This window comes from Perca flavescens, chromosome 1 (assembly GCF_004354835.1).
Source record: "Perca flavescens isolate YP-PL-M2 chromosome 1, PFLA_1.0, whole genome shotgun sequence".
NCBI lineage: Eukaryota > Metazoa > Chordata > Actinopteri > Perciformes > Percidae > Perca > Perca flavescens.
In genome coordinates, this window is record NC_041331.1 from 17,560,568 (window position 1) to 17,581,385 (window position 20,818).

Consider the following 20,818-nt stretch of genomic DNA (forward strand, 5'->3'; position numbering starts at 1 on the left):
CCTGTGTAGCTGTATGTTTCTCTGTTGCATCTTTACCAATGTGTTCACTTTAGCTGTCTGAATAGACATAAAAATAATTGTGTATAGTGTTTTAGACACATAACCATACTGTGTGATGCAAAGTCTGTGGTTTGACCCTGGCTGGGTACATTTGTTGAACATCATCCCCCCTCTGTCCTATCATTTCCTGTCATCTCTGTGCTGTCCACTTTTAAATAAAGGCAAAAATCCCCCAAAACTTCTAAAGAAATCATACTAATGACTGTCCACTTTCTTATAAATAAATTACCTGTACCTATCACAACACACTGAATTGTATCTGTTTCCCAGTGGCTATTGCATGAATAATGACTTGTGATATTGGTCAAATACTTACAACACAAAAGTTTAAAAGGCATATTAGGACATTTTTATTGAGATGAATGTCTACACAACATTAATAAACAGCTTTTCTCTTGAGTAGCTTTAACTTTGGAAAGATCATCTATTAATGTGAAAACCTACTGGGAAATAAACCTAATTCTAATTCTTATTCAGATTTATATATGTTATTTCTAATTTCTAACAGTTTAAAATTTTCCTTTTACATCTAGGTCCAAGTATTTTCTAGAAACTCCAGTATGACTTGACAGTATTTTAAATCACTGTTCCCATACTATGTGGTGAAGAGAAACAGGGTCTTTATAGGACTGTGTATTGAATACATTCTGAGAGTACAAACTGAAATGTGTCTGTAGCATCAAAAATGATCATGTAGGCCAAATGAAAAATGGTATCAAATTATTGGTCAGAATCTTAGCCTTGTTTCTTTATCTTTTATCAGATATTTCCTAAATAAAAAAAAAATAAAAAACTACCATCCTTTAGACTATATTTTATTTAGGAAAAGCTTTTAATTAACGTAAAAATTAAGCTATGCACAGTTTGATACATTATAAGAAGGGTCAAAACATGGCACAGGCACCAAGATCCATGATTAAGAACACCCCACACACACACACACACACACACACACAAAAAAAAGAAATTCAGAACTCAGTGTCCTCGGTGGTAGCCACGGCTCAACATATGAGAAGAATTACCAAGCAAAAGACCTTAAAACACAAATTTGTAAAGAATATAGCTGTTTTGAAATGACTCCTGGTTGATTCTATTGAGGGGGTGGGCCTGCTGTAATGAGGGGGGCTGTTCCTCCATCTGGGTGCAAGTAAAAGCTTTCTTTAAGCCCGTGTCTGATGAACCTAAAGAGGTCTTACAGGTCAAATGCAAGACATCATGTAGAAAGATGACCACAGCAGTACCACTGCATCGTGAAACCAATTCTAAAAAAAGGATTAGACACAACTGACCTGACTATAAAGCTATAGTTCCTCTTTTTTCAGTGGTGTATTATTTGTGTGCCATATGGCAAAATGCTTAGTTTACATTTTTACAAGCATATAAGCAAACCAATCTTGTGAAGGCACTCAAAAGGGAAAATATGAATGCTTCTCTTGATTTATAAGTTCACGAAAAAAGTCAATAATGTGCTTCCACCTAACCCTTTATGTCACAAACAGCACTAGGCCTATATGGAGCATATAGGGTAGAACACAGGCTTAATTTCAGAATACAGTATATTAAAGATAGGATTTAAGTTTTTTTTTTAATGCATGGTAATATTTATTTGTATATTAATCCGCTCTTTTTGTAAGGAAAGTGTGACCTCCAGTCCAGGCCAGTCCCTGCTTATATTTCATTGCATCCTGATTCTCTGACATGTTACTGAGTTGGATGGGGGGAAGGGTAGGAAGAGGAAGAGAGAGAGTGTGTGTGTGTGTGTGTGTGTGTGTGTGTGTGTGTGTGTGTGTGTGTGTGTGTGTGTGTGTGTGTGTGTGTGTGTGTGTGTCTCTGTGTGTGTGTGGGGAGAGGAGGTGGGGGTGAAGAATGCTTGGTATGTGCGGACGACAACAACTTGAAAGGTGACGAGCGTTCAGCCCAACCGATTGTGCGCTTACAAATTAAACCCCAAATCACTTTGTATCCGACTATAAACTGAGCCGCGGAACGCCAGACATTCCAACGTGCCTTTATCACAGAAACATAAACCGCCGGTGCGAGTTTGTTTGAGGCGACCACGCAGTTTATTTGATGTCAAACACCCTGCAGAGGCGGAGATGGTTTGGTCTGTAGTAGGTGGGACTGCCGAGCGGTCTGCAGCAGGACGTCGTAGATCAATGAACCGGACCGAAGGGTTGGTCCATCGCCTGGTGTGCATCTGACTGGATGAGTCAGTATACGCTACCTATGCAGGACCGAGGCTTATTTTTTATACTGTTAACCAGCCCGTTCAGTATGTTTTAAACCGACTGGCTATTTCATAGGGCCCCCCTACACCGCTTGGATTCCGTCTCTAGTGGCTCCTCGTCGCGTTTTTTTTGGGGAAATAAAATAAATCTTCAGGATGATCTTCGCAAACACAGGCAACCCGCTGAAGACAGCCAATCGTAAACAGGTAGGCCAAACACACACACGTTGGTTTTTATTTTATTATTATAGGCTGTTTCTTCTGCCTACTCCCCCCCCCTACACTTGAGGCAGCGTTTGAATAAGCAGGCTGAATGATAGCAGCCACAAATGACATTGGAAAGCCCTTCCTGGCTTTCATACGGGACTTATTTAAATATATCATTCTTACAACAATAAATTCATTAAATTCTTAAAAAAAAAGAAGAAATTCAGTCGACTTGTCAAACGGGATGCTGATCCTCTGATAGGCTACATGGAGATATAAAACCAGCTGCTGCTGACCCGATCTATAGCTCTAAAACCGAGACTTTAATTATTATGTCTATATAACCTTGTTTGCCCAGTCACCCGCCCCCTCTGGTCAATATGCATGACGGTTATTGTAGTCCATTTTATGGATTAATGCATTCTGGGTGAATCCAGTGAGAGAGGGAGAGTGTAATTCACTGTAATGTATGTCAGTGTGCTGGAGTGAACTGTGCTGCCTGCATCCCTCTCTCAGGTGAGCAAAAAGGTAATTGAAGGCCGTGCCCCCTTGCTTTCCCATCACACCTTTCGATTTAGATGGAAATGGAAAGCAGGCACAGAGGTGAGGGGCAGCTGCCATTCTAACCTCTGATGATGGAAATGTGAGCCTTCGGTCAGATGAAGTGGATTGAGGCTGCAGCCAATACGATCCCAAATATCCATCTCTCAGATTAAACTGTAATATTTATTCATCAGAAGGCCCTGTATATGACTTGGAGGACAGGAATCTGAAAGCAGCCACATATGAATCCCTGCAGGGAAGCAGTGAATGAGTTTTCAGTGTAGGCGTAACACAGGTTTAGTCTGCTATAAGGTGCGATGATGCCTCTGTGAAATGTACCACTGTTAGCTGCCCTCTAAGGGAGTAGGCGTACAGTCTCAGAGGCCTGATGTGAACCCTTGATGGTCTCAAACAATGTAAGCATGAATTGCACACCAACAGAAATGTAAGGCCTCTTACTTGATGACACAACAGGCCTAACAGACGGTCCTGCCACAGCGATCGGTTCTTTATCTATAAAAGAAGCTGCCATAAACATTTTTCTATCATTATGACTGCGGGAGAATATCTCAGTGATTCTTGTTGGCAATGGCTGTAGTTGAATTCATGTCTTTGGCTCTTGGAGTGGATTGTCCTTTGGTTATGGACAGATGGTGTGATTCTGCCATGCTTTGTCTTTGATCTGATCTGGAGAGGGTTTGGGGTGGCTGGGAGCTATTTTAATGAATGAGTAAGGGGAAGGAAATGCTTTGCAGGGCAGCGCTGCCTGGTTTGGCTCACAAGTATGAAGAAAACTGAACACAGATTTAATCACATTGTGATCCATAAAGGCACACATACAATAATACGTATGTTTTAATGTATTCTCTCTGTGGTATAGCCTACTTGTGGACAGAATCCTATTTTTTCAAAAATGTCAAACCTACCATGCCACTCAGACCCTGACAGTGATGGTATTCAGATCATTCACTTAAGTAAAAGTAGAAATACTAGCCTATAGTCTAAAAAATACTCCATTACAATTAAAAGTCCTGCATTAAAAATGTACCATAAGTAAGTATTATCCACAAAATGTAGCCTACTTTAACATTTAAAAGTAAAAGCATTCATAATGCAGGAATGCTCTATTCAGCGTATTATATTATTAGATATAACTTAATGTTTTTCAATGTGTAGCTAATTTTAGGTACTTACAGAAAATAAAAATACTCAAGTAAAGTACAAGTACCATAGAATTGCTCTTAAGTACAGTACTTAAATGTACTTCCACCACACTGGACCCTGATGTTGTCCCAGGCAGAAGAAGCTAATCTGTTTTAGCTGCTATGTGGATTATTAATGAGCAGTTCTTATTGTCTTAAGAATAGTACAAGGGTGACCTTTAATGCAGCATGTACATGAAATAATAAAGTCCAATCGTGCCCTCTGCATGTTTCTGCATTTTCGTTTTGCTCAGATGATGATGTTCTTGTGATCACTGTTGACCAGGGTTTTAAATTAGATTATCTAGATCCCATACACTTTCTAACAGTGGGTTTCCTGTGTGCAGTCCTACCCCATGACTCCGTCCAGTCCCAGCAGCAGCAGCAACAGCAGCAGTACAGGCCTGGAGCAGCTCAGCAAAACCAACCTGTACATCCGCGGCCTGCCTCCTGCCACTACAGACCTGGACCTGGTCAAACTCTGTCACCAGTGAGTACACACTCGTGTACAGTATGAGCATAAAAAGTATGCTAATGTATGTGTGTGTGTGTGTGTGTGTGTGTTTTGTCCCTGATATGCTTGTTTGCTGACAAAAGAGGCCAAAAGCGGGCTTAAGATATGACATAGGCTACCAAGGTCATTCCATTACATGTCATTTAGCTGACACTTTTTATCCAAAGCGACTTACAATTTCTATATATGGCCGAGGCCGCACACCTCTGGAGCAACTATGGGTTAAGTGTCTTGCTCAGGGACACATTGGTTGATGTATCACAGTGGGAATTGAACCTGGAGCTCCCACACTAAAGGCATGTGTCATATCCATTGCACTATGACAACCCTGGTGGTTCCAATCTGATTTGATGAAGGTCTCTCCCTGACCTCAGGCACATATACTGTAAGAGTTAGATGAGGGGATTGATACCACTCTCATGTCTGTACAGTAAATATGAAGCCACAATTAAGAGAGGGTTAGCGTAGCTTAGCAAAAAGATTGGGGAAAGGGGGAAACAGTTAGCCTCTGTAAAACCACAACATGTCATTTTTACACTTCAGTTTTTGTAATGGTAATTAGTGAGTTTTTAAGGGCTGGTAACGTCAGGCATATTTTATTATCTTTAAACAGAGCTATGCTAGCTACTTCTCCCTGTTTGAAGTCTTTGTGCTAAGCTAAGCTAACCAGCTGCATGCAGAGGCTTCATATTTACCATACAGATATGAGAGTGGTATCAATCTTTTCATATAACTCTTGGCAAGACAGCAAAATGTGGAATCATTCAAAATGAAAAATATAATTATTCTGAGTTTCAACAGGGTTTTAGTAAATCACAAATGTTTTAAAGTAGTTTCGGATAGGTTTCCTATTTCATAGCAAGAGATGTTCGGAAAAATAAACTGATAAAAGGAAATCTTTTGCATATAAATGACTATAGATAAATAAATACAATTGAAATGTGTCAAACAAAATACATTGTGCAGTTTTAGTGCCAAATCATCAATGTTGGCATTCTAAGACACACACTGGTTTAACCATAATGCACTCACATAAAATGCTCCAACCACCACCATTCCTCCATAACCAGACACACATGGAAATGTCTTAGCTCGACTGTGGTATGTGAAGCGGACTGCAAAAATGATTGTCTAAAAAAAGAAAGAAACAGTCATGTAAAGCAGGAAACATGTTCGATACTTCATACTATAGGCTTCAGTCCGAGTGGTTAGTGTGGTGAATGCCATAATTAGTGAAGTTTTGTCTCCCCTCTTTCCCTCTGAATCACAAGCGTATGGAGAGAGGCATTTGCCCATGTAACCAGCAGCAGCAGCAGCAGCAGCTGTTTGTGTCCTGTTTGCTTGTGTTTTGTTCATGTTCCCAATGGTGTTTGCCAGCACAAAGCAGAAATGAAAGTGCTTTTCATAGCAACAAGGTCTGAATGGTGATGTAAGCTAGGCATTCAGTCTGTATGTTGTGTGCACTCAGATAGCAGCTCACAGCTTTTGCCACAGTTCAACTTGAGTATAAAGTCAGAGATAAAGCAAAGCCTAGATTCTTTGTTTGAAAACATGTAGGAGAGAGTAGTGATGGACAGTATGTGCCTCTGACATTGTGACCAGTTTTTATTATTTTAATAAAGTGTTCTGCTTGTGTTGTATTTTATTTATTTAATCTCACTCAAAATGTTGAGCTAAAGTACTCTCTATACAAAGTTCTCTGGAAATGCATACACCGAAATTTGACATTACCAATACATAATGAGGAGTCCAAGGCGATTACGAGACATTTTGATAAAATACTACTACTATTCTAACTTGTTGTACATTTTTTACAAAGCGTTATTTGAAAGTAATCTACATGTTGATGTGTGCACAGGTATGGCAAAATTCAGTCAGCAAAAGCAATCCTGGACAAGACAACCAACAAATGTAAAGGTCAGTACGGTTATTTACTTACCAGACATCGTTTATCAGATAATGTATATGAGTATATTTAACTATATAACTTAAGTCCTCTTCCAGTGCTGGAACATATCTCCACTGCATGTTTAAGTACGGAGACTTCTTGTTTAGTTGTGACTGTTGTTTTCAACTGAGGTTCATAAAGTGTCACAACAGTGTTTTTGTGCGTTGCATTACATTTTATACTATATACCCATGTGACTGCACAATTGTAAGATATGAAAACATACCATGTTATTTTAGATGTTCTGAATGAATTTCCATAACTTCCAGGCAGCTCCTGGTTTTCATTCATTTCCATAGTGTATGAAAATCAATTTGCAGCAATTTGATACTTTGCTTGGGTTGGGTAATCTATCCCAATGTGAACACGAGCAGGGAATGTGTCTGATTTTATTTTTCTCAAACATGTTATGTTTATGCATGACATCACAGCCGAAAGTACAGCTTGATTTGCAAAGTCTGCACTGCAATACAATGCAATGAAAACATAGCAAAGCAGATTATGATGGATTACCTAAATCAAGCAGATTTAGAGGCTCTACAAACAGATTTTCACACTTTATGGAAATGTATGGAAACTAATGAGTGACACACCATGGTATGCTTTGGAAAATGATGAAAAGGAAAGGTATGGTAGGTATAGTATTATGTTTTGTCATAAATCCAGATAAACATAGGCGCTGGTTTTTGGTTTTCACGTGTCATTTCACGCCATTTAGTCTCTACTGACCTATATTGTGAAGTAGTATAAAGAGCAACAAAGTCCACATAGGGAGCAGAAAGCTGTTTTGTGTCCCGTGTGAAACCAAAAGTCAATGTTGACTACTAGTACAAGGTACAAGACTACTTAACTTACGTACGTAACTTAATGTATGTAACAAACATACTTATTTTAACCCACATTAACCACATGTTTAAAACTGACAAGTTGGGAATGAGAACTTGGCATTAAATGACAAGCGAAAAGCTTAAAATGTGTTGACATGTCATGTCATTAAAAGTGGCGTGCAATTTATACACCTTTCCGTGACATCACATTGGCTAGGCAGATTTTTTTTTTAAATCTTCGGACAGAGGTAGTTGTTTCCCCTGTTGCCAGTCTTTATGCTAAGCTCAGCTAGCTGGCTGCTGGCTTCAGCTTCATATACTGTATACCACACAGACATGAGAGTGATACCAATCTTCTCATCTTACTCTTGAGAAGACAGTGAATAATTTCCCAAAAAAATTTCTTTAAAATATTTAAGAAATAATTCTGAGAGAAATCTGATTTTTTTTTTTTTTTTTTTTGTTTTGTAGTGTAAATTAAAAAAAACAAAATTGTGTGTCATGATTTAACAAAACAAAATTGTGTGTCATGATTGATGATGTATAAAATATCTTGATACGTTTACAGTACTAAACAGTAAGAATAAAAAATGAATGACCCATTCCCCAGTAATAGTACAAAATGTACAATAGATGGTTGCGCTTATTATTTAGTGAGTGTTCATATAAATACCATTCTACCAAACTACAGGTTATGGCTTTGTGGACTTTGACAGCCCTGCGGCTGCTCTGAAGGCAGTACATGCTTTGAAAACCAGCGGCATACAGGCCCAGATGGCCAAGGTGAGTTTGGTGCGTGTGTGTGCATTTTTGTCTTGCTTGTGAACATCTCTGTGGGGCTGTGCTTCTGTAATGTGTGCATGTGGCCGTTGTGTGTTGCAGAATGACATTAGACTGGTCACATGACCTCAACTGACAAGCTGTTCTTCCCGTGACCCCATTTACTTTCACTGTAGAAACCAGATGTCACGTTCCTCTCTGCCAAATAACCTGTCAGTCACTTTGACGCGTTACACACAACCACCAGCCCACACACTAACACACCACCCTGGTTAGGTTTTACTAAATAGATTGTACAGATTTTTTTGTTACCAGTATTATTACTATGTCACTGAGTGTTAACAATTATCATTCATGCTTACTGATGCATATTGCAGCGAAGCACTGTAGCAACAGTACTGCTGCTTCAAGCCATTCTTGATCCTCTGTGACTAATTCAAAGCAGTTTTTCACAAATATTTTTAGATGACAAACAGTGTGTTTCTGCATCACATCTGTGATTTGTCTGGTAGTGGAGCAGCGGAAATTTTCTGAATCGTTTAATTTCTTTCAGTCCCTCCCCTTTCCCAGCCCAGACTGTGTTGCTTTGCTTGAATTCATGGGTGAGAGTTCATTGATGAAGGCTTGCTCTCTGGAGACCTGCATGTAGCTGCTTTGTTTGGAACAAACACGGCCGACCACAGTTTGTGTGTTGTGGTAGCTAGGCTACGCTGCTCCCCTGCTGTTTCTAGGGAAGACCGTAGAGACGCAGAGATGCTGCATAGTACAGATGAAGTGTGTGCGTGTGCGCGTGCGAGAGCCTATTGTTCATTGAACCAAATACTGTATCCTCTTTTGACCCTCAACCATCCTTTGGTCTTAACCCTGATCCACAAATATATTTCGTTAGTCTTTTATTTGTCAGTGAAGAAATAGCGCAGTTATCTGTGGTTCAATGCAAATGTGCCTGGAATTATACTTGCATTTAAGCATGTGGCTCTCTCTGTACTATGTACTACTTATTTTCCATCTTCTTTTCTGTGAACAGCAACAGGAGCAGGACCCCACTAATCTGTACATTTCCAACTTGCCTCTCTCTGTGGATGAGAAAGAGTTGGAAAACATGCTGCAGCCCTTCGGCCAGGTCGTCTCCACCCGGATCCTCCGAGACTACAGCGGTAACAGCCGAGGCGTGGGCTTCGCCAGGTCGGTCACAGAAGATTGACAAAAAGGAGCACTCGTGTGTTTCCCTGCTGAATTATCTTTAATTGAGTTGTAGAATACACGTTCATTTTTGATCACAAACCTGTGATGATAAATAATGAACAAACTAAAAATTAGCATTCAATGAATTTTTTCTAGTGCTGCAGTGGTGCTACTGTTCGAGGACAATAATTGGTAAACAAAAAAGTAGTTGATTTTTGTTAAAGATAAAATGTTGTAAACATTTGCGACAACTTCTTTGCTTATGCGGCATTTCTTTTGAAATAATATAACACAATAAATGACTGAAGGTTTCGAGGCCACGTTCACTTTTGCATCTTTGAGCTCGACAGTCAAACTGGTATGTCCTGTTGCCTGTGCAGGATGTGCTTCTGTATTTACACTGCTGTCAGTGAGTTTGTAATAGCACACGTAATGTAAGTTTGTGTTGACATTCCTTGTCTTTGACTTTTGCAATCCTCAAAATAATTTGAATGCGATTGATAAACCTGCTATTGTTTTGAAGGGAAGCCAATTGAAGACAAGTTGAGATCATAAGCTCCTGTTCCCATTCATATACACACAGCTAAGCGTATTTGTGTAAGAATCCGAGTATACTTTGGTTTGTCGATCAGACCTGAATGTGAACTAGCATTAAAAATGAGGAAGGACAATTATGCTCAACTTTTGTATGAAGGGGGTCAATAGTTATCCCAGTTTGCATCACACTTTACAATCTCACTTTGTGTTCAAATGTAGATTGTCTCTGTATGGTTTGATGATGAATCATTGTTTTATCTTCTCCCCTGTCAGGATGGACACGACAGAGCAGTGTAATTCAGTCATCTCCCACTTCAATGGGAAGTTTATCAAGATAGCTTCTGGAACTCTGGGTAGGAGAGAATGTCACCTTCCTGTTCACTCTCCCTCTGATGAAAACTGTGGAGGCGCTGATGATTGATTGCTGAGTCTTAATATGTCAGGTTTTTTTTTGTGTGCTTTGCCCCCAGCTCCCTCTCAGCCCTTGCTGTGTAAGTTTGCAGACAGTCAAAGGAAGAAACATGCTCACAGCGGATTTGTTCCCAATGGACATACAGGGGATCTGAGACTAGTATGTATCCGCCTATATCATCTTACATGTGTTGTAACCTTTTGCCCGCTCTGTGTGATGAGAATGAATGAATTAAGTTTTTATTATTGTGTCATGCATACGACTATGCTCAGTTCTAAAAAACAAAAGCCTATTAACAATCATATCTTATGACCTTCATTGTCTACAACAGAATTCATTAATTACTCGCAAAACATTAACAAAGCAATACTGAAGAAAATCAGTGTAAATATGAATAGTCCAGTTCCACTTTTTAAGACTTTTAAGTTAAAATTAAACACCATTCAAATTTTTGATTATCTGAGTATGTTGTGTTGAGCCATTTAATGGAAAATTAACTCTCTTCAATGATTGTACAGTACAAAAGAAAATGACAACTCAAAATATTTTCTATATTATTATTTTCATTTAGACCCATTATAACATAATTTTTTTTTATTGCCTATTTCCTCACCTCAGGGTGCAATGACTCTTACCTATGACCCCTCCTCAGCGGCTATACAGAATGGGTAAGTTACACTACAAGTCATGACACCATTTAACTTTTAACTAGAGTCATAATTCTTGAGCTTTATTTTGAAATACTGTCTTTTCCCTAGGTACTATCCTTCTCCTTATCCAATGAGCAACAGGATAATGACGATGCAGCCTGCGATGTCTCCCTACATGTCTCCAGTCTCTGCTTACCAGGTACTGCAGAAGTTCCTGAATATAAACAAGTCCAACGGCCAGAACTGAATTTAAATCCTCTCTCTCTCTCTCTCTCTCTCTCTCTCTCTCTCTCTCCCCCCCCCCATGTTGCGTTTCATTTCCGGGGTGGTTAAGATGCTGCCGGAAATTCCGCAGGATGTCCCTAATTTTCTGTCACCTTCCGCTTTCTTTGTGTTGGCATTTTAAACTGGTCGATTTTAGGGACTATGGTTAACTGCTCCTCAGATCTCTGCAGGGTAAATCCAGACAGCTAGCTAGACTATCTGTTGAATTTGAGTTTTCCGTTGCATTAATAAAACAACCCCCAAAACAAGTTCTTCCCGAGGCTATTTTATAGAGGCACCGTCACTGTGTTCGGTGCTTAGCGCCGCCCAAGACGATTGTGATTGGTTTAAATAAAGGCCATTAAACCAGAGCCCGTTTTTCTCCCATCCCGGAATGTTGTCAGGACTAGCCAGACCTTTCTCCTGGTAGGTCTGACAATGCGAGACAACTTTTGAGATAATGGTTTATACGTATATGTGGGTTAAGGTGTATTTTTGCTTGCGTGTGTGTTGTGTGTGCTAAAGATGTAAAAATAGTGTTAAATCTGCCCTGGGCCAAAAATCACGTGATATGACAGGAAGCTTAGCGATTCACAGGAGTGGAGTAGTCAAATAAACCTTCCTCTTTTCAGCAGGTACATCCTCTCTGAGTCATGCCTTCTATGAATGTGGTTCTTGCTCACTGTTTTGTAATATTTCACTCATACATTTTAATTCAATACTTTCTGTGCATTAGAAACACTTTCGGCCACAGACAAGATCCGTCGCTTGAAATAAATTTGCACATAGGGAGGGGATGATTCTGATTGGTATTAGTTTTGAATATTAACCTCTACCAGATGTTCTTCAGATGAACCCACAACCTGTTTGGGTTCTCCACGCCTGTCTGGTAGACATTCCCGTCATGTGGAGAGTTGGTAATAAGTTCTAAGTAATAAGTTCAGACATTCTCTTTGTGTAGTTTGTCCAAAAGAAAACAGCCTAACATTAGATGAAATTTATTTAAAGTTGATCATTGACCTGGCACCTTAAGGGCTCTGGTACTATGAACACTTGCTCTATGAGCTTTTTGTACTAATCCACAACTAGTATTGACATCTAACAAAGGCTCACCTTTTCAATCAGATGGGGGAGGCACTTCCTCCTAGGTACTCGCCTCCAGGTGTCCTAGTCAGTGCCAGTGTGAACACTGGAGTCTGCAAGTAAAATGATGGAGTAGGTGAAGCTACTCCATCTGAAGGACACAACTCACTCATAATTTTAGGCGCAAGCACCCAGACAACAGTCAGACCTCACCCAGCAGTCACGTCCAAGCAACCCTCTCATCCACTGAGAGAAAGTGAGAGTTTTACCACATCTCAATCATTATTATGGCGGAGTTTGGTTCCAGAGGCAATGCTGGATGAGAAGTCAGTCCAACTACATCCAGTTGGTATCTCTCAATTTTATGCTCCAGCTCCTCCCCCTCATACAATTTCTGCCCTTTGCCCAATTGGCATTGCGTCTGTCCTGTTACCTACCTTTTGCCTTGAGGGTTGTGGCTACAAAGACCTGTGGTTCGAAGGTGGGCAAGTGTTGGATACCAGCAGTGATGGAAGCTGTATAGCTAAACAGGGGAGCATTTCATGCACAGGTGAGGGACTTGGGCCAAAAAGGTTGCACCCTCTACAGCAACCTATACAAAAAATTAAATAAATCGGGCATTCTCAGAATAAAAGGCTACCAGAATAACCTTCTGCTAGCTTCAAAGAACTTTTGGAGAACCATTGAGCACCTCAGGAGGGGGAGGCAGAGTCTAAAGTGGGGATATTATTGAGAGCTCCAAGAAGAACTTTATTTAACTCCTAATCGGACAGACATACCCTCAGAACAGGAGGCCGAACTGTAAGAGTTTGGATGCCGACTTAATTGCTAAGGTCATCGGGTAGTTTAATAGCCCATTAGCCAACAGAGGGGGAAACAGATTGGCCCTAAAAATCTGAATGCTTTGGATATTTTTGGGACTGTCATGGTTGATTAAAATTTCGGAGCAGAAATAGTGGCTTTAAAACGCATGGATGGACTGATGGATATTATATGCTGTTGCAGTCCAAATGTATTATTTGGACTGATAACACCTTTGTATGTCTGTTTAAAAACAATTGTTATTGCAATGGTAAAGTTAGTTTGTAACATGAAAGTTTCATTCAAGACACATGAATAACTCTCGTTCTGCCTCTCCCTTCCTGTTTTCCTGTCTGATCCTCCGTTAGGTACAGAGTCATTCTTGGGTGGCACATCAACCATATATCATGCAACACCCGGTAAGGGAACAACGACATTTGCTTTTTTTTTTCTCCCCCATACACTCATAGACCACCTCCTTTTCTGTGTACAGGAAATGGGTGTGTGGCGCCACTACGGCTCTGAGCTCACAGTGTTACTTTAATCAGCCCATTCTGCTGACACAATCAAACCTACAACATCTAAAACTTCCACAAATGTAGGAGAAGAACAGAGCTGAGACAAGTTCTGGGAAATAGCCACTGTGTATTTACATATTGTAAGTGTGTATATGTGTGTTAGAGTGTTTTATGAAAGAGATACAGTATGGAACAACTAAAAAGACATTCAGCCACCGCCCCCCTCCCTCTCTGGATCCAGCAGGAAATGCCTGGAGCAGAGACAGTCTTGTGACTCTTCCAACAGATGGTTTCCAGTGGAACAAGTGTCTCTACTGATTTGCCCCTCCCCCACGGTCTATTCCCTTAAGGCGTCATGTTTAAAGGAATATACCCCATCTGAAAACAGACTAGCGCTGGCAGCAACATCACACCTTTTACATATATTTTTCGTCCTGTAATGTAGCCAAGGAGCACAACATTTTTATTGCTGCAATTTTTTCTCGAAGCCACAAAATATATATTTTCCCCAGCTAATCTTTCTGGTCTGTCCTACATACATAGGGTTTAAACAGTAACTCATGCTATATTTGTACTCAACACACACCGCCATTAGTTTGTTTTAGTCTGTAGAAATGTTGTATGTGGTAAAAACTCAGCTGCCTTGTATTACAGGGTGCTGTGATGTCTCCCTCTGTGGATCCCTCCATGTCACTGCACCCTTCAGCCATGATTACTCAGCAGATGGGCCAGCTGTCACTGGGAAACAATGGAGCGGTGAGTGGAATTCTGGGATATCCTACATCACATGCAGCATTGATCATATTAAGCCTGTGTAGTATAACTAAACCAAAGAAATGCTCACAGATATTAGGATAAAATGACCGTATAAAGTAAAAGTATGACAGTGATTATACATAGACTTATGAATATGCCTGAACAGATGCTCACTAGAAAGATCTTTATTGGGGCATTTTGCATCCCTGGATTAGTGAGGTGAAATACTTTTTATTTATTTTATTTTTCCAAACTGATTACAATGTAATGTTTATCACACTTAGCACAAATTGTTCCTGATGTACAAAGATAGATAGTCTGTGGAAATACAAACATATTGTTTGATGAAAAACAACTAGTGTAAAGCCTTATGTAATGAAGAATATAACCGAAAGTCAAACATGTTATGTTCAGGTGCATTTGCACTAGCTATAGGAACAGGCAGGTTTCCGGGTATCCCTGAAGAGAAAGTACTTTGTTTACTGCTATGTAATTAAGGTGAGACCAAAGATGAAGTATTGCTGATTATATGATTATTTAAGGGACACCATTTTCATAAAATGTCTGATGGGTTCTTCTAAATCAATGATTGCAACAACAAAAAGTGTCGCAATTGTGGCAGGTTTTATTTGTAGAGGACAGAAGACAAAGTTTTAAGTTTGCAATGTTATGTCATACGTAAGAAGTTACGTTTATGTCTGACAAATGTTTCCCCACTGCAACAGTTTTTTAAGTCCTATGGGCTGGGCAATGTCATGAGCATGGCACAGTAGAAATAGTAGAAAGTAAATAAAGACCTCTCAGGACTAAATGCTACATGTATGGCAACAGGTTTTTCGAAATAGCTGCTCTCTGCATTTCCTTACATTTTCTATTTTTCAAGAGTCTACTTAAAACACACTTTTACTCAGTGCCATGTAATTGTGGCCTAGAATGTGCTCTTATATCTCCTCTGAAATCTCTCTAGGAATTTGTTTTCTGTGCATGCTGTAAAAAGAATTTGTGTTTTATTTCTTTGTCATGTTTTCTCCTTTCTTTCATGTTTTATTTGTTGAGTCAAGTAGCACAAGATGCATGTATAGCAAACCTTTCAGGTCTGGCAAAATGCAATACCATTCAATAGTTTTTATTTCATTCTTTCTTATCTTACAGTATATTTCAGCCAACCCTGGTGTCCAGGGAGCTTACATGCCTCAGTATCCTCCCATGCAGGCAGCAGCTGTAAGTTTATTATAGCTTTGTCCCATTCAGCTCTTCATTTAAGACATTCAGCTTTATACCTGGTGTCCATTTAACTGTGATGTATATCTTAAAACAGTAATTGTGTTAGGATATTACATCATAACAGCCCATGCCAATCATCTTCTACTCATAGGGCCTTGAGTTGTTTGTGTGTGTTTAGTGTTGGTCCTTTAAAACTATCAATTATCTCAGTGCATACACAGTGAAGATAGTTATTATCACGCTCTAAATGAGAGATGCTGTTTTGCTTTTCAGGAAAACGGCACGCCGCAACAAGTGGATTCTTCCAACAACTCGTCTCCTTATAGTCAACTCAGCAAGTAATCACAGGTACACTTTAGTTTCTCAGCTGTCTGACGTGAATGCCTGCACGTTGTTTATTTCAGCAACTTTACTGCCACATAATAGAAGTTATGGTACCACTTTCTAATAAGAACACCCTTGGTGTCTTGCTTATATGCCTAAAAGTATTTTACAACCTGGTAAGCCCAAAATTCTTCTCATTGATGGCTTATAACTGATGGCTTATAACTGATCTATAAAGCATTTTATTAACTGTGTGTGTGTGTGTGTGTGTGTGTGTGTATGTATATATATATATATATATATATATATATATATATATATATATATATATATATATATATATATATATATATATACAGTTAATAAAATAAAATGCTTTAAAGATCAGTTATAAGCCATAAGTTATAAGCCATCAATGAGAAGAATTGTGGGCTTACCAGGTTGTAAAAAGTTATAATTTATGAAACCTTTATACAAGGTGCTTGTGTAGATCAAAGATAGTAAGATCCTAATGTTGCTGTTAAATATTAGTCCATAGTTTCTATATCAATGCTTCTGCTTTCTGTGTCTGTTTAGTTTTAGGCTTGATTCCCGCTCTGTGAGCCAGAGGGCAGGTGGGCAGGTTGCCAATGACATCCCAGGGGTAACAGTCACCGCCTTCTCTGATTGGACCAGATACATGAACTTTTTTGCACAGCCCCGATGTTTGTGGTGGAAAATGAGAACAGTGTAAATGGACTCAAGCAGTTGGCTAATCACAGAAAAAAAAAAAAAAAAAAAAAGATTTATTTTGATAAGAAACAACATGCTCTTTTTTCCCCTCTTTTTTCAAGGATTCTCAAACAAATGCCAGAGGACCCCCACCCCTCCCCCAGTATGATGTAATATTAAAATGCATGAGATTGAGATAGTCCCCCCCCCACACACACACACACCTACAAGATTTCTATGATTTTATAGATCCTTTATTTGTGATATATGAAAGAAAAATTTGCAAAACCTTGTTTGCACTGAAGTTTAAAGTTTCAGAATATCCTCATTTTGCTTTTCAAAGTCGCCACAAAATAGCTTACAAAATCAAATCATGTTCAACTGCAATCGACAGCTGATACAGGTGGCCATTTCATTAGGTAATTAATGCATTTATTATTGGAAAAGGTGCCTTCCTTACGTCACATCAAACATTCTCCAACATTTCTTTCATCGAACTTGATCAGGTGTCATATTTCATATCTGATTAATCAAACGTGTGTGTGAAATCATAGAGATTTCCATTGAGTGTTTCGCTATCTAGTCTTCTGGTAGCAATAAAGACAATGAGAGTCCCACGGCAATACTGAGAAAAAAGAACGGTGACAGACTCAGAGTAAGGTAATTCCTTATTTTCCCTCTTTCCTTTTTTTTAAAAAATCTTCAAGACGTGACATGAAAAAAAAGAGCCGTACTTTTATGAAATTACAAGTTTTACACCCAATGGACATCTTTTAGGAGGTTTTTTTCGTTCTTCTTGTGGTCAGTTTGACCAATGATCTACCTCATTAGTTCTGCTGGAGTCTGCTGGTGTTATGGGGTTTGCAGGTAAAGCCCCCTTGTTCACCAGAATGGACGAAGCAGAACAAAAGCCACGCTCAGGAGCTGGCTAAATAGGACTTCTGCCCGTCTGTCTCCCACATGCAGCGTTTCTCTTCCTGATCTGTAAAGAAACATTGTGCTTTACTTCGTCTTTATTTGTCATTTCTTCTGTTCTGGTGTTTCTTTTTCTCACTACGATGAGCGTTGTGTGGTTGTGAGGCTCCATTTTAGAGATTCAATGTAAGACAACTACTAGCTACTCCTTGAAATAGTTGGTTTACAATGTGCTTGAAACAAATGAATGCAGGCTACGTGCATTTATTTTGTACATTCTTCTGCCTTTGCCATTTTAGACAAATCTTAGATGACTCACCACTTCCCCTTACCTTTTCTCTTTTTCTTATAATATTGGGTTACACTGCTCTCCAAAAATAACGCTAGGATTTGGCCAAATTGTGGTCATTTGGTTATACAGCAGCTTAATTGTGTACATGCCAAACAATTTGGATCTCAAATCTTGCCTCATGCAAAAAAAAAAAAAAAAAAAAAAATGCAACAATCATGTATGAAGTACTTTAAAAGCAGCAGTATTTTACAAGAATTTGATGGAAGTTGAGGTTGGCGTGTTCAGAATAAGATTTGTAAAAATATATGCGTTCGGGGCCAAAAGTGAAGAATAAGTGAGTTGTATTGTTTGCTTTGCTTTTTTTTCTTCAAATTGATTATTTCTGATGTAAGAACTCTACACTACTATGAGACAAGAAAAATGGTTGAAGCTGTATGGTCGCGGTGCTTTTCCCCGATCAATAGTACTGTAGCAGTAAACGCTCACCTTTGGAAAATACAAGCAGTAACCTGCTTTTACTGAGTGTGCTTTCCCATTCTGAACTTTTGTTGCTGCAAAAAAAATTTTAAATGAAAAAAAAAATTGTGTACATGTTATCCTCATTGCTTCCCCTGTCGCCTTCAACTAATTCTCAAGCAATCTTCTCCTTGCTCTTTCCTTTGAAAACATTGGAATAAAAACAGTGCTGAATAAAAGGCTCTTCTCTTTCTCAGATACGACTCGTGTCTCTTACATTGACTGGTCTTTTTGGTATTGCACGCTTGGAGTTTAAAGGATAATTTTGGTGTTCTTCTATATTTTTCTTAATCTTACCAGTAATGCTCTAATCCATCTCTCAATACTTTCCAACCTGTATGTGGGACTCAGGCCGTGTATTCATACTATAAAACTGGTATAGTTAATTTAAAAGAAGAAAAAAAAGCTCAACTCAAACAGGAGTAAATATGGCAATTTGGGTGACTATATTTGGCTGTGGATGAATAAACATTTGGTGCTCTATAGTGAGTATTTACATCCGCAGTGTATGTGGAATTAACTCAAAATAAAGTACAATGCCTATGTTCACTGTAATGAAGGAACATGTCACCCAGTGCATCATGTGTCTTTGATTGTTTGACAACTAAAAAAATATATATTATTCTCTAGCTAATTGATTTTATAGCCTTAATCACAGGCAAGTTTAAAGATTTACAGACTTAAAGGGGTACTACAGCAATTAAGTACTGCACTTTTTTACACAGGGGGAACTCCGTGTAATCTGTATTTAGAGACAGACCATGATATCCTCACTTTAAATCCCTTGTGTCACTTTAAATCCCTTGTGAGTCAAGCTGCAGAAGTGTTCGATCCTACAATTTCCATTATGCAGCTCATACATTTTTTTATTCTTCATTTCCTAGTAAAAGCTTGCAACTTTCAAACTCTGCAACTCCAGTTTGTAACCCATGCTTTCCATTAAAATGTCTCCAACCCAAAGCCAAAATAACTTTGTTTTTAAAAAGTATGGATAGCCTTTCCTCGAGACCGCAGAGGGTGAGGGGTGGCAGAGGCTTTTTGTTCTTGTTCAATTTTTGTTTCTCTGTTCTGTGCACCATCTGATATTACCTGGCACATATTGTGGAATTTGATCTTTATGTCTAAATGATAAATGGTGCTAATAAAAAATGTATATATTGATCTCCCTTTCGGAGCCACAGAAAACATAATTCATTACTGTGCTCAACAAGAAAATTGATCTTCATATGTTAAATTGGTGAAGTGCCCATTTAAGACTTTAATAGCAGAATATCAAATCAAGTCCAGCATTTTCAATAATTAATGGGCTGTACTAATTATCTGGCAGCAGAGGGTGCTGTGAGCCAAAGGTGTCCAGCATATTTGAAACCAGAACTAATTTTCAAGCTTGGATATCCTTTTGCATGTCTGATCCTATGTATGCAACTTAGGACGGATCGGATGAGCAACAAGTGCAACATGTGTGTGCTCATGCTAGAGCCCTTTCCTGCACTATTTCAGAGATACTGCCTTTGTAGTTTCACTCTTATACCGGATCTCCCTTTAAGCTCAGACTTAGCGCAGCTGATCCCAGAGACATAAAGGCACCATGCCCCCATCTCTCGCCAGTCAAAGGGATCAAGATTAGTCATCACACCCACCCAACACCATCCATTCAACCCCAACTCCAGGAATATACATACACATCCCATGTAGCACACACACATGTCAATCAAGTGCCTATTGTAAGGGCATCAACCCTTTGAACATAAGACACATGCCAAGTAGAGTCCCTCTCTCTTTCCTCTCATCCGCTCTCTGTCTCTCTTTTAATTCTCCACAGCTGAGGGGACACATGGCACTGATCCCTTGAGAAAGCCCAAGGTCAGACCCGGGGCACAGGCGTTAAGATGGGAGGCCTGTTTCAGTATCCAATATCATTCATTTAGTATCATACACCACGTCAGCAATTCAACACATGGGATGCTTCCTAAAGATGCAGACCGTCACTGCTTGTTGCTCTCAATAATAATAGTCATTTCCAAATTATTTCAGCGTGTTAAAAAGAAAATAACCAAAAGGGTGGTCAAATAGACAGTATACTGAAGCTTACAGTAATAGAAGGCTGAATCTAATGATTATTTTCATTATTGATGATATGCAGATGATTTAATTTCCCGATTGATTGGTCTATCAAATGGGTGGCCTGAATAAATAACAGTTTATTTTATTTTCATGTTACTTTATCTTCTACTACATTTCAGAAGGAAATATTGAATTTTTTTACGCCACTACATCTATCAAACAGCTTTAGTTACAAGTTACATTACAAATTAAGATTTT

General features: G+C 39.1%; 1 protein-coding gene across 1 annotated transcript; it reads left to right on the forward strand.

The window, feature by feature from the left end:
* The first annotated feature begins 1,956 nt into the window (after window positions 1-1,956).
* rbms1a (RNA binding motif, single stranded interacting protein 1a) lies at window positions 1,957-19,662 on the forward strand. Its single transcript, XM_028579077.1, has 14 exons — window positions 1,957-2,494; window positions 4,587-4,729; window positions 6,612-6,670; window positions 8,220-8,311; window positions 9,336-9,493; window positions 10,304-10,383; window positions 10,501-10,601; window positions 11,061-11,110; window positions 11,201-11,291; window positions 13,609-13,659; window positions 14,413-14,514; window positions 15,667-15,735; window positions 16,012-16,086; window positions 16,639-19,662. The coding sequence occupies exons 1-13, from the start codon at window positions 2,444-2,446 to the stop codon at window positions 16,078-16,080; spliced, it is 1,116 nt and encodes a 371-aa protein (XP_028434878.1). The 5' UTR covers window positions 1,957-2,443; the 3' UTR covers window positions 16,081-16,086; window positions 16,639-19,662.
* Window positions 19,663-20,818: the final 1,156 nt, after the last annotated feature.

Excerpts from the sequence above, each read along its gene's own strand:
- rbms1a (XM_028579077.1), top strand. The coding sequence starts at position 2,444 with ATGATCTTCGCAAACACAGGCAACCCGCTGAAGACAGCCAATCGTAAA. Across the intron at positions 8,312-9,335 it reads TACAGGCCCAGATGGCCAAG|CAACAGGAGCAGGACCCCAC; the intron begins GTGAGTTTGGTG and ends TTCTGTGAACAG. Across the intron at positions 15,736-16,011 it reads CTCCCATGCAGGCAGCAGCT|GAAAACGGCACGCCGCAACA; the intron begins GTAAGTTTATTA and ends TTTGCTTTTCAG.